This window comes from Merops nubicus, unplaced genomic scaffold, assembly GCF_000691845.1.
Source record: "Merops nubicus isolate BGI_N331 unplaced genomic scaffold, ASM69184v1 scaffold8750, whole genome shotgun sequence".
In the NCBI taxonomy this organism is placed as follows: Eukaryota; Metazoa; Chordata; class Aves; order Coraciiformes; family Meropidae; genus Merops; species Merops nubicus.
This window is the reverse complement of record NW_008580819.1, coordinates 28,891-44,707: the sequence shown is the minus strand read 5'-3', so window position 1 is coordinate 44,707 and position 15,817 is coordinate 28,891. Positions and strand designations below refer to the sequence as shown.

Genomic DNA, 15,817 nt, shown 5'->3' with positions numbered 1-15,817 from the left:
GAGCGGTTGAAATTCTTAAAGATGCTTTTAAATCAAATGATTCCCAGCAGGTAATTTCTGTGTTTTCATTTAAGCTTATGCAGGTTATCATATGATCATCTGACAGTAGGAAATACTTAAAACGGACCTCAAAAATTCAAAATGTCCACAGAAAAGAAACTTCTAGTTATCAGTCTTTGAGCTTTTTCTCCAATATTATATGATCTCTAGTCTTTTTCATTAAAATAATAAAAATAAAATTCCATACAGTGTGACTATTTTATTCAGTACACTTTCTCCCTACTATTTTAGATAGTAATAGTTCCACATTATTTTCTTTAGGAGTTAATTTAGCTACTAAGTCTGTGTTTTTTGAAAGAGCTTTATTCTTCTGGTCTAACAGTCCATCCCAGTCTGATACATACCTAGTTCACTGTTTGCCTGCATAGATTTTGCTTTGGAGGGTCCTAATGCTCAGGATTCTTGCCTCTATCATAGTGAGTATAGTTGACTTCTCTGAGAAACGCTCTGTTTCTTTGGATGCTTTATTTTTTTCCCCACGTGTGGCTAAGGTGTTTAATTACAACAGCATGCTGAATTTAGTGCTCCATGAAAGTAATTATTAGTCACTACTCGTTAGATACCAGAGAGTTTGAACAATGGGATTCATAAGATGCCTTTGGACTAACATAGTATGAAAGCTGAGCCCAAGTAACAAGGATCACAGGACAGTGTAATGGCTGAGGAACACCAGAGCCTTAGTGTGCTCTAAGAACCACCCATGAGAAAACAGTCATGGCATAATCTTAGGCATAGTGTCATTTGGGAGCAGCTCTTGTGGAGGGACATTTTGCTCTACTGATTTTGTAAGGTGAGACTTTATTATGTTCTGTTTCATGTGTGAACTTATAATGATCATCTTGTATCTTTCAACAGCAAGATGTTAGTGAATTTACACACAAATTACTAGATTGGCTAGAAGATGCCTTCCAAATTAAAGCTGAGGAAGAGAGGTAAGAGTTTTTTCTAGTTTTGCATATTGAATGTTTTTATAAGAAAAAGCAAACCAACAAACCCAAACTCCACTCTGAAGTGGCTGAAGAAGATGCAGCTATAGTTTAGTTGAGTTCAGGTGTTCTTTCTATACATGCCAGTACTTCCAATTTTCTGTGAATTGTGCTTTTTCACCACCTTCTTTCATGTTAGAAATCTTGCTAAATGGAGTCCACAGTATCTAAAGAGTAGAGATGTGTTTTGTACATAACCATTTAGGCTTTTTTCATTTGAATGCAGTTTTTGTCTTAAATTCTGTAATTTGAATACTTCAAAAATTGATCCTGTTTCTCTTCTTGGAAGTGAATTTTCATCATTTTGTATAAGTGAACAACTGTAAACTGTCTTTTGAATACATAATTGTCTCTAGTGTTGCAGGAAATAGTTTTTACAAGGGTTTTGTCCAAATTAACCACTCACAAGTTACATCTAATTTACATAAATTTTCCTAGAATAAAACACTTGTGAAATTTGATTCTCAGAACATTCTTATCATTACAAATTTGTGAATCATTATTATTGTCATTAGAGGAAAATATAAAACTAAATGAACAGTAACTGAGTAAAACAGATGGTATTTCCATAACGAATTCAGAATATTCTGCTCATAATTTTGTACAAGTTTGCAGCTTTGATTTCGATTTTTTTTTTTTTTTCTTTTTTTTTTTTTTTTCACAATTGTGCTTTCTGTTCTCAGGGATGGAGAGAAACCAAAGAACCCAATGGTGGAGTTGTTCTATGGAAGATTTCTAGCAGTAGGTGTACTTGAAGGTATGCATTTGAATTTACTTGGACTTCTGTGCTTGTGTCTGTTCAGTTTTTTTTTCTAGGTACACAGGTCAATGATGCAGTTGTAGCGTTTTAGCTACTTCTGTGCAAGTATATTTGGAGAATTTGCATTCTGTCTGTGACAAAAGGTTTGTTCTGGTAATACGAGACTGAAGGTAAATGCAGTGAGCTGTAGTGGTCCAGACAGACTGTTTTGATAACTTCCAGGACCTGAGTGTATGTACTGAATGCAGTAGTTAGGGTAAGATGCTGAGTGAAAACGCTTGCAAAAAATCTTGTGCTTTTGCTACTTCCTGCAGGTATGCAGAGTAAGTCACTGTATTTCACTGAGCTAGTCTCACGCACTCTCTGCTGCTTCTAATGCAGTTTAAAATTTCAATTACTGGATTTTCTTCTGCACAATTTCTGGTATGGATAGCTCACCCTCATAAAAGTACGGTTCACTGAAAACAACTCAATGGAAACCTGTTCAAGGTCAGTGTCAGGAGTACTGAGGAAGAAGAGGCTGTACAATACGCTTCCCTTTATCTTATTTGCATATAATTAGTAGAGCTGCAGAATTGCAGTGTTCACTATCTCCCAGAGGCCAGCAGCTGTGAATGTATTTTTAATGTTAGTGATTCTGTCCCCCATTGCAAAGACTCCTGAGATGCATTTGAATGAAGCAGCCATAATCTTCAAAGAGGTTTCCATGTTGCTTCTCAGCCTGGAACAGTGTATCTAATAATTTCTTCCCAGATTTCAAGAGTGTTCTGTAGATCTCTTGCTGCTAGCCAGTGTTCTTACTCCTTTGTGTATGGCTACTGTCATCCTTTACGTTCTTATCTTAACGAAGGAGATACGTGAAAACCAGACCAATGTAAAGAAAGTGGTGGATTTTAGAAGATGTGTTACTGACTTTATTAAATTGAAATTGTAGATCGAAAGAACTTGTCACCTGTGCTTCTCCTCATGTTTGAACTTAAATCTTTACACACTGTTGCCAAATTATAATCTTGTTTTCAGGACAGAAGTCATGACTGCCCTCTTTTGCAGTTTATTTTTGCAAAATGTGCTTACACAAAAGGCTGTTTCATACCAGCAATTCCACTGGCTTTGCTGGTCATTCTAAGGTTGTATTACTGAGCTGCTATTGAAGAGGGAGGACGTTGATATGTATGGGAAGTTTTACACATATATCTGTGGTGCCAAGGAATTTTGAATTTTGGTTATCACAAATAGATGCAAAAGCAATGTAAAAATGAGCTGAAGAGGAAAATGCAGTAATTTTCAATTTTATGTTGAAATGAATTTTTCATGTAACTTGTTTTCATACATAGAATTGAATTGTTCAGTAAGAAAATGTAGGTGTTGTTCCATTGACTAAGTCAAGTGACCTAGGATTGTTAGGCTTTTTTGATGGTGTTTGTTTGTTCCTAAAATCTGAACTGTTTCATTTCCTATGTAAAGGTAAAAAATTTGAAAACACAGAAATGTTTGGCCAGTATCCACTCCAGGTTAACGGCTTTAAAGATCTGCACGAGTGCCTAGAAGCTGCAATGATTGAAGGGGAAATTGAGTCTCTTCATTCAGAAAATTCTGCAAAGTCTGGACAGGAGGTGAGTTAAGTGCTCCTGTGGGCTTGTCTTGGGGTGCTGTTGTGCTGCCCTTGTGATTTCATTTGGATTCATGCGTATTTGTGTGACCTGCTGCTCTGCAGGCTCTGATGGCTGGCATAATTGGACTGTTAATTTGGGGGGTTTGGATCTCTTTTGGAGGATCCAGAATTATCACCTCTTTGTCCTTTTCGTAAGTTCATGCTTATTAAAAGCTGGCATGGTGAAGTGCTTACAGTGGTGGTTTGGCATGGGCTTGTTCCCACCTGTTGCTGATACTTGATCTCCAGAGGAGTCATGGGTGTAATGTCCTGTGGTAGCTGACAGACTTGCCACCCTCTGCTGTGCTGTAAACAGCAGCCATGAGCTGTGTGAGCATTGCTTCAGAGCATTGTTGTTGTTCCTCTGTGCCTTTGTCTTGTAGTTCCTCAGCACCCTAGCCTTCTTCCCCTCTCCCCTTTTTACTGACGTTTCTTAGCATCCTCCTCCTTGCCTACTACATGGGGCAAATCTCTTGTAGTGCTGGGCAGACAGTACTTGCCATATGGGCTGCTGTTCCTCCTAGTAGAGCTCTTGCTAGAGGAGGAGGCTGCCAAAAGACAGAGCATGCTGAAAGCAGGGGTGGAGGGTGGAGTGACGCTAAGAAGTGGGGTGTTGGGAGTGTGTGGTGTTGGGACAAGGTGACAATTGAGATTTCTTGTGCAAAAGTCACAGGTTAGGGAAAAGAGGTTGTTGTACCGATGGTGGCTGTAGAACCAGGAGAGTGTGCTCTGAAAAGCTGCTGATCTCTTACTGCTGGCACAGCTGTATATGCCCAGCATTATGCCTGGCAGAGCTCTCTCTAATCACCTGTCGGTTATTGATGTGGAACTAAGGTGAATCCCTACTGCCTGTAAAGGCTGAGCTACTTTCTCTTTGCACAGTTGTTCATGCTTCCTCACAGTGTTGTGGTTTAGCATCAGGGCTGCCCTCAGACCTGTAACAGACGCCCTCTGTTAACCCCTCTCACTCCCAAAGGCGAAGAGAAACGGAATAAGGGAGAGGAGAGTTATTCATTAGAAAAGTAAAACAGCTTTAATGAAAACACTACTACTAGTAGTATCTTTAATAATAATAAAATGGAATATATACAAATACATACAAAACCAGTATCGAACCCTGCTCCCCCCTGTCACCCCCAATTTTGGGGAGCAGCTCCCAGGGAGAAGTCCCAGGCTGGAATCAGGCACACTGGTACAGGAGCTGGATTCTGGAACTCCGTTCAGGAACACAGGGCTTGGGATCAAAGGCAGGATGGATGGAATCCTCCTCGGATGCTGGCCACTGCAGGAACAGCGGAAATGAGGAAGAAGGTATAAGGGAGACAGAAGGGTTGCAATACCCCACTGGTGAATTTAGAGTCACTTCTCATGTCCATTCCTCCCTGCAGGTGTCGCCTTTAGTTTCTGCCCCCCTCCATGTGGTACACAAGTTTTGGCAGTGACCTTGGTCTGCATCCCAGTCCTTGGGAGTAACTCTAAATGTGGAGCATTACCACTGCTAAAAGCAGTCTATGAAAATATGCTGCTAACTTGAAAGTGCAGTTAATTAGAAAGGCTTTAACTGAAAAGTAAAATCACTGAACAGAATTAGTTCTGTTTTGCCCCAAACCAGGGGACACAGTTATTTTAAAGATTTAAACTCTTAGGAGGTTTCTTCTACTTAAGTAAAAAGTTCAGCTGTAGTTTCTCCCTTGATATCAAATCTTTTACAGTAGTGACGTTTTGTTTCAAGTCATACCGACATAGACACGGGGTGTAATTACTAAGCCTAGTGATGCACACTGAAATTATTCTCCAGTCTGAAGTTCTCTTTTCAGTTTTGTTATCAACAGAAGTTATATAGCATCCCTTTTGTGGTCGCTTTTTCTGATTAGCTGTTGTTGATCAACTAAATCAGATGCAACAAGCATTTTCAAATATATTTATGTAACTTTACTGCATGTACTCTTCTGTCAAGGGATGGTGTGTTGTTTTTTTTGGGGGGGTTTTTTTGTTTGTTTGTTTTTTTTAATTCCAGCACTTTTAGAAATTCCTTCTTACAATGAGCTTGTTTCCTGAACTGTAACTGGAAAGGGAAAAAAAGAATTCTCATAAATAACTTGGTGCAATTCAGGGTTCAATTTCTTTATGCAAGGTAAAGTTGTGTATGTACCTACTGCAAGAGCAGAGCTGTTCATCTCAGGGAGTGAAGGTTGTCTTACAGTTAAAACCTGTGTGCATTCATGCATAAAATATCAGCTCAGTTACAAATGCTTAACTAGAAATGTCAGTGTTGGGTGGTTTTTTTGAATCTGGTTTTGTTTTTTTTTTTTTTTTTTTTTTAACCTGTAACGTCAGGAAACTATGGGGAACGGAAGGATAGACAGGTACAGGTCTAAGGTGTTAAGTTTTGAGTTGTGTGAAACTGGCAAGAGTTTTAATCAGCCTGGCTTCTTAGCATGTGGAAATGGAAGTGAAATAGTCACATGACAGACTGTCAACAATGACAAAACAAAGGTGATGTGTTATGTCCTAATCTAGCAAAACACTACTGCATTATTGCCAGGGCCAAGTAGGTTGATCGTTTCCCTGAACTAAAGTAATTTATTTATAGTGGTTGCTGTTGTTAGTAGTCACGTTTAATCACAATGCCTCAAAGATGTTACAGTGCATTGGAAGGTTTGGAAGTACTGAAGGAAGATGAATTTCTTGTAGTTTTAATCAAATCTTTCTCTGCTGAACAGAGACTTGAAGTGATGTTTGTCTGACCTGGTAGATACCAAAGCTTAAACAGAATAATACTAGGGTGGTAGTCACATGTGTTGAGATATTCTTGAATTGACATTCTATTTTTCCCTTGTTCGCACCATTGCCTCTAACGGGGTATTTAGCTTGCTTATTATTAGGATGTCTGAAAGCCTCAGCCGTGGAGTAGGGTGCCAGCAAGCAAGCTAACAGATGAACAGGAAAAAAATGTTCCTTGTCCCAAGGAACTGAAATCCAAATTCAAGAGAAGATGAAAGTTATCATACATGCTTGGAATTAGAAGTGTGGGGAAAATGAGATAACATTTGTCAGCATAATTGCTGATGAACTTCAGGATGTTAGCAGCTTAGTCATTATTACATGATTTGGGGGCCTTGCAATAAGAGAGTTCTAGGGGGAAGGGGTCTGGTGGACTTTGCTGACTTTGCATTGAAAATTGCTTCCATGTGAGCCTGCTGCAGGAAAGAAGTCAGGACCATCTTCTTTAAAACTGAAACGGTGGTTTGTGGAGGCTGATAGAGGAGCTGCAGCTCACTTTGCATGTAAACAGATGAGAGGAGTGGTGCTGAAGGCAATGGAAGTTCAGCACCATCTTGGAAATCTTTGTGACAAGGCCACCTCCACTAAGGCCGGGCAAAGAGAGAAGAGAGGAAACATTGCTCTGAGCTGTGGAGTGATAAGAACCTAGACCTGAATTTTAGCCATAAGCACAGGAAGAAAAGACTGTCTTGGAGGTATTGTATGAAAAGTCTATTCAAGACATTTGGCTAAATAGGAGAACTTGAAGTGAGCCCTGAGTCAAGTGCCACATCTGGGCTATGAGCATTGACATCCAAAATGTGTGACAGTGGTGTCCACAGCAATCAGGGAAGCCTGAGTTGATGATTAGACATCCAAAATGTTTATTTACAATAAGTCATGATTTTTGTGTTGTAGAGTAGGGAGCAAAAGGGAACTCTAATGCTGGAATTGGAGCTGAATTTGTCCTGTAGTTGAGAAATGAAATACATAAGGAAAGAAATGAGGGCTAAGCATAGACCTTTACTAAGTACTCAAAGAAAACTGAGGTAGGTGATGATATCATGGGTTGATCCATGGATGAATTAGCAATGGTTAGAGACAGGGGTAGAACCTTCAGGAGAGGGTTGCTAGGGTGGAGGAGACTTCAAGAACAAGTATCAGTTCTACACTGCTGAGAGAGTATGTCTGACCCAGCCCAAGGTACTTGCTGATCCTGCTTCAGAGGAGGTCAGGTCATTAGAAACTTCAAATGATACCAGGTGAATGAAAGGGTCAGAGACTTGAATCTGAGGGAACTAGCAGGAATAGCCCTTGGTTGAGTGTAAATAACCGATGAAGTAGCTTTAGAGGGTTAAAAGGGAACAGGACAGTTGGCAAGGCAGGTAGGTTTGAGCATGGGCCTCCTTTATGAGCAACACAAATGTGAAGAGACCTTCCTGTCTGCCTTGCTTTTATGTAGATAGCAATGCAGGAGTGAAGAGCTGCAATGCAGCATGGGTGACAGACTGTGTTTACAGTGAGGAGGAAAGGCGAGAACTTCGTAAAGCTTATGCCAGTCCACCCTCTAAAACCAGTTTCTCCCATAGCTATGTCATTCTGCAGGTGTTGCACTGTTCTTAATAAAGTTCTTCTGTTGGAAGGCATTCATTGTGGGCTTTTCTGTTTTTCTTTTGTTCAGCACTGGTTCACTGAGCTTCCTCCTGTCTTAACTTTTGAGCTATCAAGATTTGAGTTTAATCAGGCTTTGGGGAGACCAGAGAAGATACACAACAAATTAGAATTTCCTCCAATTTTGTATTTGGACAGGTACAGTATAATGCTATCAACAAAATCTCAGTATTAATTTTAATTAAATCTCATTTTGGCTTGTTAAAGTTGCTGGTGTGTCACTTAAATCACAGTAAATTTCTGTTCTAGCTAGGTGAATAAAATTTTTCATGGGTTTCATCTGTTTCAGAAAATACACATAGATAACTACTTTGTGCCAAAACCTGCTTGCACTTCAGTCTTAAAATTTATTGCTAGATAGCTGTGTACACAGGCAAAACATTCTGAAAAATGACAGTTTGTGTCCATTTGGGAAAGAGGGTTAGAAGTCAGATATTCCATGGTATTCCAGATAGACTACATGGCTTGAAGAGGGTTCTCACTGTGAGGTCATGCTGTTGGCATGTAGAGGTGAAATACCATGATGAGTTTCAGTTAGACAGTGAATGTTATTTGTGAGCCTAAATAACAAAGCAGGAGTATTGCTACATGGTTTCTTCTTAAACCACTTAATTGGAAAATTTTCTAATATGTTTGTCATCCATGAACAGACACTGGGGGAGAAGCATAGTATGAATGTTGTGGAAGGGGACATTTAATGGGTTTATAATTTGCCTCTCAGTTCAGTGTTAGTGCTTCATATGCTGTAGGTTCCAAAGGGCATGAGTTTTTGTTAGCACTAAGTGGTGTGGGTGCTGGGTTCAGACCTCAATTTCAGTGTTGGGATACTATGGGCTGACATCTCTTTCTAAATTTCATGTTTTACAGGTATATGCACAAAAACAGAGAAATAACAAGAATTAAACGGGATGAAATCAAGAGACTCAAAGAGTACCTCACAGTTTTACAACAGAGATTAGAACGGTACTATAGATAATTGTGTAAATGCAAATAATATTATGGGCTACATAGAATAACTCCTTTGAACTCTACTCTTTGTGTGTAGTTATTTGCTCCAAATTCCCCTTCTGTATCTCTTTTATTTCACTGTTTTCCTTGGAAACTGTGTAAGCATGGCATTTCCAATGCGTGAAACGTGCTAGGAAAGGCTTGCTTTAATTGCAGTCAACCAGAAACAGAAAATCCTTTTTTGTTTCTTTTTTTTTTGTTTGTTTCTTTTGTTGTTGTTGTATATGTGTGTCATGGCATTAATACGTTTTATGGTTAACAGATATTTAAGCTATGGTTCTGGTCCTAAACGATTCCCCTTGGTAGATGTCCTGCAGTACGCCTTGGAGTTCGCCTCCAGCAAGCCGGTGTGCACGTCTCCTGTTGATGACCTGGGTGCTGGTGCCCCCGCCAGTGGGACGCTCCCAGCCCAGACCTCGCCCAGGTAAGGGCTGCCTCCTGCTCGCCCCAAGGGTGGGGCCAGTCACCCCTTCCTGGAAGTACTTCTCAGCACAAAAGACTTAAATAACGTTAATAATCTGTCTTTGTCTCCCGCGCTTTTAAAAACGTCTTTAGGTAGAGAATTGCCATTTTCAAACAACACACTATTCCATCTACAGTTCTAAATAGACACAATACCTGTTGAGGTCACTGCTTCCCTAAAAATCTGAATTAGGGCAGCAGGTACATGCTGCAGAGCTGCAGGGTTTCTGGTGTACAATTTATCTGTTAATTTTTGCCTGGGAGTTAAGCACCTTTTCTGCTTGGCAGCTTACACTTCTAACCGAGTTTGACAGGAACCTAACTCTGACTTTAATTTAAACACGGAGCAGCCAAAGTCTCAGGGAAATAAAGGTCCAGTAATGTTATTTTTCTCATTATTGAAGCTAGTAACTATTAGTGGTAGTTAATTGAGTATAACTTAAGATGGGACTTGGATAGATGGACACAAACAGCGTACAACAGAGCTTTTTACACTGCATTTGGAAAGTAGAGTTCTGGGTTTTGGTCCAGTCAGGAATGGTTCATTTAGTCATTCAAGAAGTGAAGTAAATTAATCTAAAAAGGCCTTAAAAGATGTCAAATGCCTTACTGATATAATGCCAGTAGAAATCATGATGATCGATGAGAAGACAAACTTCTAAAAGCTACCATTGCTTGCATGAAATAATGTATCAATATAATTTGATTACATTAGATATAATTTGTACTTTGTTCAAACTTCTATATGGGAAGTTTATTCTTTAAAAATTGAAGTATCGCCCCTTTTTATCAATCTGTAGAAACGCAACAGCCTGTTTGTGGAGTGACATTGTCAGCTCTTAATGTTCTCAAAACTTTTCTAAAGTGCTCTAGAATCCAAGTTTCTCTGGCCATTTCTGGTATATCATTTCAGGTTGCTGTACACAAAGTAAAAAGTGACTTGCTAGAAAGATCTTCATATTCCTGTATATGTGTATGATTATATATAGGTGGTCTTGCTGGTGGGAGGAGAAAAAAGTCTTTAACAGGTCTTAATTCTTAATATTTTGCTGCTTTTGTAGAATTCTCCTAATCTGGCCACTCTCCTGTTTGAGTTAGAAGATTTGTTTGGAACAAGCTTAGATGGTCTGGAGCTAAATTTCCAGTGTGCCATAAATACCAGAGATCCCTCCATTGTTGCTGTTGAGTTAACATAGGCTGTAGGTAGGCAATCGGGGAAAAGAATGTCTGTTAAGCCTAAGACACATGAAAGAGTTGCTTAATGGAGAACTTCTGTTTATTGGATTTTATGGTCATTGGCTGCTGTGATTTTTTTCCTTTTTTTTTTTTTTTCTTTCCCTCTCTGCAGTTTGGAAGTAAACGTTTCAAACCACAGTGATTACTCATACAACATTATTTGAAAGTGGTGAATTTCAAGTAAAGCAAACGGTGGCTTGCCCAATCCAATTCAGATTCCTTTATCTTTGGTAATGGCAGCCAGAGTTGTTGTTGCGCTAACATGTAGTACACCAAAAAGTTTCTGCAGTTTATATACTAATTCCATGCTGGTATTGTAGGTACCTCTCCTGAGTTGCATTGTAGAAAATGAATATCTTTAAAATTTTGGGTTTTAAATTAAGAGCTTATTTCTATGGTGTAGCTTTTGGTTTGTATATGTGATGATTCAATTTTTGTATTTCATGTTTTCAATGGATGCAGCACAGTAGAGCAGCAGGGGCCTTCATCTTCAGATGTTCCAAGCACATCTCCTGTACAGAGATCAGTAATACATAAACCGTTCACCCAGTCCCGAATCCCCCCTGACCTGCCGATGCACCCCGCGCCGAGGCACATCACCGAGGAGGAGCTGTCCGTCCTGGAGGGCTGTCTGCACCGCTGGAGGACGGAGGTGGAGAACGACACGAGAGGTAAAGCCGCACGCTGGGGGAGCGCCTTTCCCTCTGCAGAGGGTTTGTGGAAGGGAGGGAAGTCAACCGAACGTCCTCGTGTGTGTGGAGTTGCTCGTTTTGTACTTCTAAACTTGGCTCTGGCACACGGGAAGGGGAGTCGGAGACTGTAGTAGGCCGGAGATGCACACTGGGTGCTGAGGGAGGCGGCCGCGGGTGTTCCAGTGCGGGGTCCCTGCGCCTGGTGTTGGGGGCACTGGCGTGAAACAGGGGTGGGGCCGTGCCGAAGAACAGCTCTGCAGACCTGTCTGAGCTGTCGGCGCGGTTGATGGCGGCTGGGCCCATGCTGTGACTTGGTGCTCTGCAGGGGAGTTTAGGGTAGAGTGACCACTTCCGTAAGGGCAAATTCAGCAAATCTCTAAGCAAAGGCCTTTTGGAGTGGGTGGAGCTTGCAGTCTGTTGTGTTGCCTTGAGAGAAGTGAGGGAAGCAGTTCCAGCAGGGGTGGGCTTGGCTGAGCTCTAGGAAACGAGCAGCGGCATATCACGAATCACTCTGCTTTATCATCCGAGGAGGTTTAGTGTTTGGCATGTAAACAGATACTCAAATGCACCAAATCTGAAGTGTACCCTTGTCTGCGTTTTAACGAGATAAAAGCCATATGCAGTTGCGCAGCCTTATGGAAGAGAGCTTCTTTTTTTATTTTTTTTTTTTAGATTTACAAGAAAGTATATCTAGAATACATCGGACAATTGAATTGATGTACTCTGACAAAACAATGGTCCAAGTAAGTACAATTTCTGCATGAGATAATTCAGAATAGATCCTTTTTGTCATTTTTAATAAAGTTCTTAGATATTTTAAAATAGCACAAGTATACAACAACTAGATACCATGGATTGAGAAATTTCATTGGAAAGTCACAATGGGTTTTGCAAACCTTTTAGTTATGCACATTCAGATGAAAGACATTACAATATTTTACAGGTGACATAATTTTAAGCAACTTTGTGATGAAAAGCCCAAATATGTTCTGATGCATGTTTTTTGTGCCTTCAATGCAGGACTTCAGTTTTTGTGTAACACAATACCATTTTCTCACCCTGTTTTGACTATATTGCCAAGTAGTCTTATTGCTTTAATGTGGCAAAGCATTGGACACAAGAAACTGTTTTTATACTTTGATACTTATTGCCATTGTGTATTGCAGCTTCCGTCCTAATACTTTTGAATTCAAGACTTCTGATTTTAATAGTGCCAGTGGCTTTTTTTGTTGTTCTGGTTTTTGTGTGTCTAGATTTAGTATCTGTCACAACCTTGGTTATTAGTCTAAGCTGCCTTTTAGGGAGATTCTCAGGCTGTGTAGTCTGAACAGCATTTTTAGAATGTTTTACGTATGGAGTTGTGGCTCCTCTGGTATTTCTTACATTCACATACTTGTTTGCTCACTTTGGCAGGTTTTAAGGTTAAGGATTACTTCCTCAGTTACTTTCTTTTAGTAGAAAGAACTATTTTCCTTCCAAGTAAGATCTTTTCAGCTTACAGTTTTCCTTGAGGTACGTTTTCATTTTGTACATGGCTTGTCATAGTTCCTGGCAGCTGAACTCTGATGTTAAGGACTTCAGGCAGACGTGCCTGGATGGCTTTCTTTAAGCTTGCTACTGGCAGGCTTTTTTTTTTTTTTTTTCCTTAGTACTTGTGTTATAACAGGAAGGCTACAGGCTACATGTCATCTAATATTAAAATAATTTGGTGATCTTGCGTCCACCTAAGCCTATCTGTGTTGGCTTAGGTGTTACAGGACAAAACACCTCTGGGTAGTGAAGATACTCAGCAGTCATTACAATGGGAAAAAAAGGCAATTGGTTAAGAAAACACTTTTTCCTATTGCAGATTTGTATAATTTAGACTAGATTTTTTGTTTTGTTCTGAAACAGAATTCTAGAAACAGATGAAGAAACAGAAGATGGTATATAGATTTGTAGAGGGTATTCCTGTGCCATGGCTGAAAGTATTGGTGTGTGCTAAGTGATTGTTTAGGGAAGCAGCAGGTGCTGAACCAGTCTGCAATCACAGGCTGGAAGTGAAGGCTCTTTCTGCAGCTTGGCTGGTTCTGTCCCCGTGGGCGTGCTGGCACATCAGGAAGGAGGGAGGCAGGTGTGTGTAGCCATCTGCCTCCCCCTGTCTACCTCTGCATCTGGGCAACTGGATAGCTTGGTATTTTCCCTTTCTCTGGGAGCAGTTTCACAGTATTGATGTTCTCCTCTGAATTATACAACTGTAGGACTGAAAGCCTTTCTTTTGTGAGTCGATAACATCTGGGCACACAAAACTAAACTTTTAAGGAAAACCTATTACATTTGCGGGATATTATCTAGTTCTTCTATGAACCATTTAAGAAGCTCTTTATTTTCTCCTTTTGTCCTCTTTGATTCTAAGGAAATTACAGTTGTCCATAAAATCCTTGTCAAATTGTCACATGAAATATATCCCCAAAATTCTTATTTTGTCTCATCCTACTGAATGAGTAGACTTTATCACCTGCTTATTTGATTATTTCCTTTCTTCTGTGAATTTGCTGTGGGGAAATGAGAGATACCATTTTTCCTGCGGGAATTCATCTTTGATAATCAGCTTTGATACATCTGTTCTGTAGCTACATGTGGCAAGGCTGGGGAAGTTCCATTTCCATTTTGTGAGTGGTAAGCGTAAGCTAAGAAGTTCAGCGCCCACTGCTTGCTTGTTATGTTGCCCTGTGCTGTTAATTACTGTTGATCTACTGGCTTGTCTCAAGAGACGCCCGTTGGCACTGAGCTTGCCTGTCCCCCAGTCACAGACCTTTGCAGGGAGCTTTCCTGGAAGCTCAGCAAGGATGTGACTGACAGCTGGTTCTTCAGAGCTGGAGGAAAGGGCAGAGGCCTTCAGGCTGACCCAACTCACCCCTGGTTTCCAATAATATTTCAATTCATCTGTGATTTTAGTGCCCTATTTTAGGGTGAGGAAACTTCATTATCAAAGTGTAAAGACTTTACTTTTTTCAAAATCAGGGTCTAGATGTATTTATGTGTATATGCTTGGTCTTGCAATTATTTTAAGAAGGCTTTCATGCTGCTTTGATAACAGATGTTAAAAACCCCACAGCATTCCAATTTAAGGACTTGGTAGGATTTCTTCTGTATATTCTTGTGTGTTTGGGAGATATACAGTGTGGTTTTGTCTCTGGGATGACAGACTGTTTGATTCCAACTGCTGTGCAGTGAGTCAGCTTTACACTTCAAGGAGGGTTGTAAAATCTCCAGCACTTGCATATAGACTGGAAGAGAATGATCAGGTTAAAAATAATTTCAAGGAATCTCTTAAGTCATAGTTACCTGTGTAGTTATTTGAACACGACAATAATCAGTAACCATGGTATTTCCAACGACTATTTGGTGCAGCTTGTGTTAAATAGGCCTTTTATCGACTGTCCAGACTGTGACAACAGTGAAAGATTATTTCAGACTCTTCACCCTAGCTGAGCTGTCGTCATTCACACATACTGCGCATAGCAGGGAAGATAGTTTTCTCCTTTATGTTGCATGTGCTATTTCAGCAGGTTAAAATGAGCTGATCACAAAGGTGCTTTTAAAAGACTTGTAAGGAAACATTCATCATTCTGCTTCTCTCTCCTTCAGATTTCCAGCTACTTAGTAGAAACCAAGTTTCCCATTCTTACTTGTTGGCGAACACATGTAACCTGGGTTACTTTTTACACTGATCCTAGAAATTGTAGAAGGAAGATCCTGGCTGCCTTTTCTGACTCAGGAGAAGGCAGAGGATGTCTTCATGTGTTCACGCTTCTCTAAGCAATACTTTTCCCAATATGTTTAGAATACTGAAAAAGTTGTATTCCTATGCTAACGGTAAGAATTTTACCTTTGAGTAATGGAATTATTCAACTCACAGATATTCATTTAAGTAAACTCTTTCTGGCACATAGCAAGCAAGGTTTATTACCTTGAATTTGCATACGCCTTTCCAGTCTTCAGGATGAGTTTACCAGGTCAAAACTGGAGCAAATCATACATACTCAAGGTTGACATATTTGAGGCATTTTTGTAGATACAAGGAAAGTAGGGATATTAAGGAATTGAGAAAAGAAGATATCTGACAGTAAAGTAGGCATTTATGCTATAAACTCACTAATGTTTTTAAGATCTCTTGTAACTCGTAGTGGTAAGTAAAATAGTTCAAAGTACCTTTGCTTGCTGGATTGCTAGTTTTAGCTTTTTGTTTTTCCTGTGTGTTGTGTTTTGATCCTGTTTGTTTTTATTACTTTTATTTAGTGTAGCTATTATTGCTGGCAGGTAGTAGGAACTAAATGCTGTCAAAATTTGACATTTTGGGGTTTTTGTTTGTTTTTTAAGGTTCCTTATAGGTTGCATGCTGTGCTAGTTCATGAAGGTCAAGCTAATGCAGGCCACTACTGGGCATATATTTATGATCACCACCAGAACAGATGGATGAAATACAATGATATCTCCGTGACAAAGTCAACTTGGGAGGAGTTGGAACGGGACTCTTTCGGTGGTT

The 15,817-nt window shown here is 39.9% G+C and overlaps 1 protein-coding gene across 1 annotated transcript in view; it reads left to right on the top strand.

The window, feature by feature from the left end:
• USP25 (ubiquitin specific peptidase 25) overlaps positions 1-15,817 on the top strand; it is a gene marked incomplete at its 5' end in the record, with an annotated part of 70,800 nt that overhangs the window by 34,283 nt on the left and 20,700 nt on the right. The window contains 10 exon segments of the mRNA XM_008941064.1: positions 1-50; positions 916-992; positions 1,730-1,803; positions 3,271-3,419; positions 7,902-8,029; positions 8,759-8,854; positions 9,162-9,323; positions 11,060-11,268; positions 11,962-12,032; positions 15,652-15,817. The exon segment at positions 15,652-15,817 is cut by the window's right edge and continues 26 nt beyond it. Coding sequence (XP_008939312.1) covers positions 1-50; positions 916-992; positions 1,730-1,803; positions 3,271-3,419; positions 7,902-8,029; positions 8,759-8,854; positions 9,162-9,323; positions 11,060-11,268; positions 11,962-12,032; positions 15,652-15,817 — 1,182 coding nt within the window.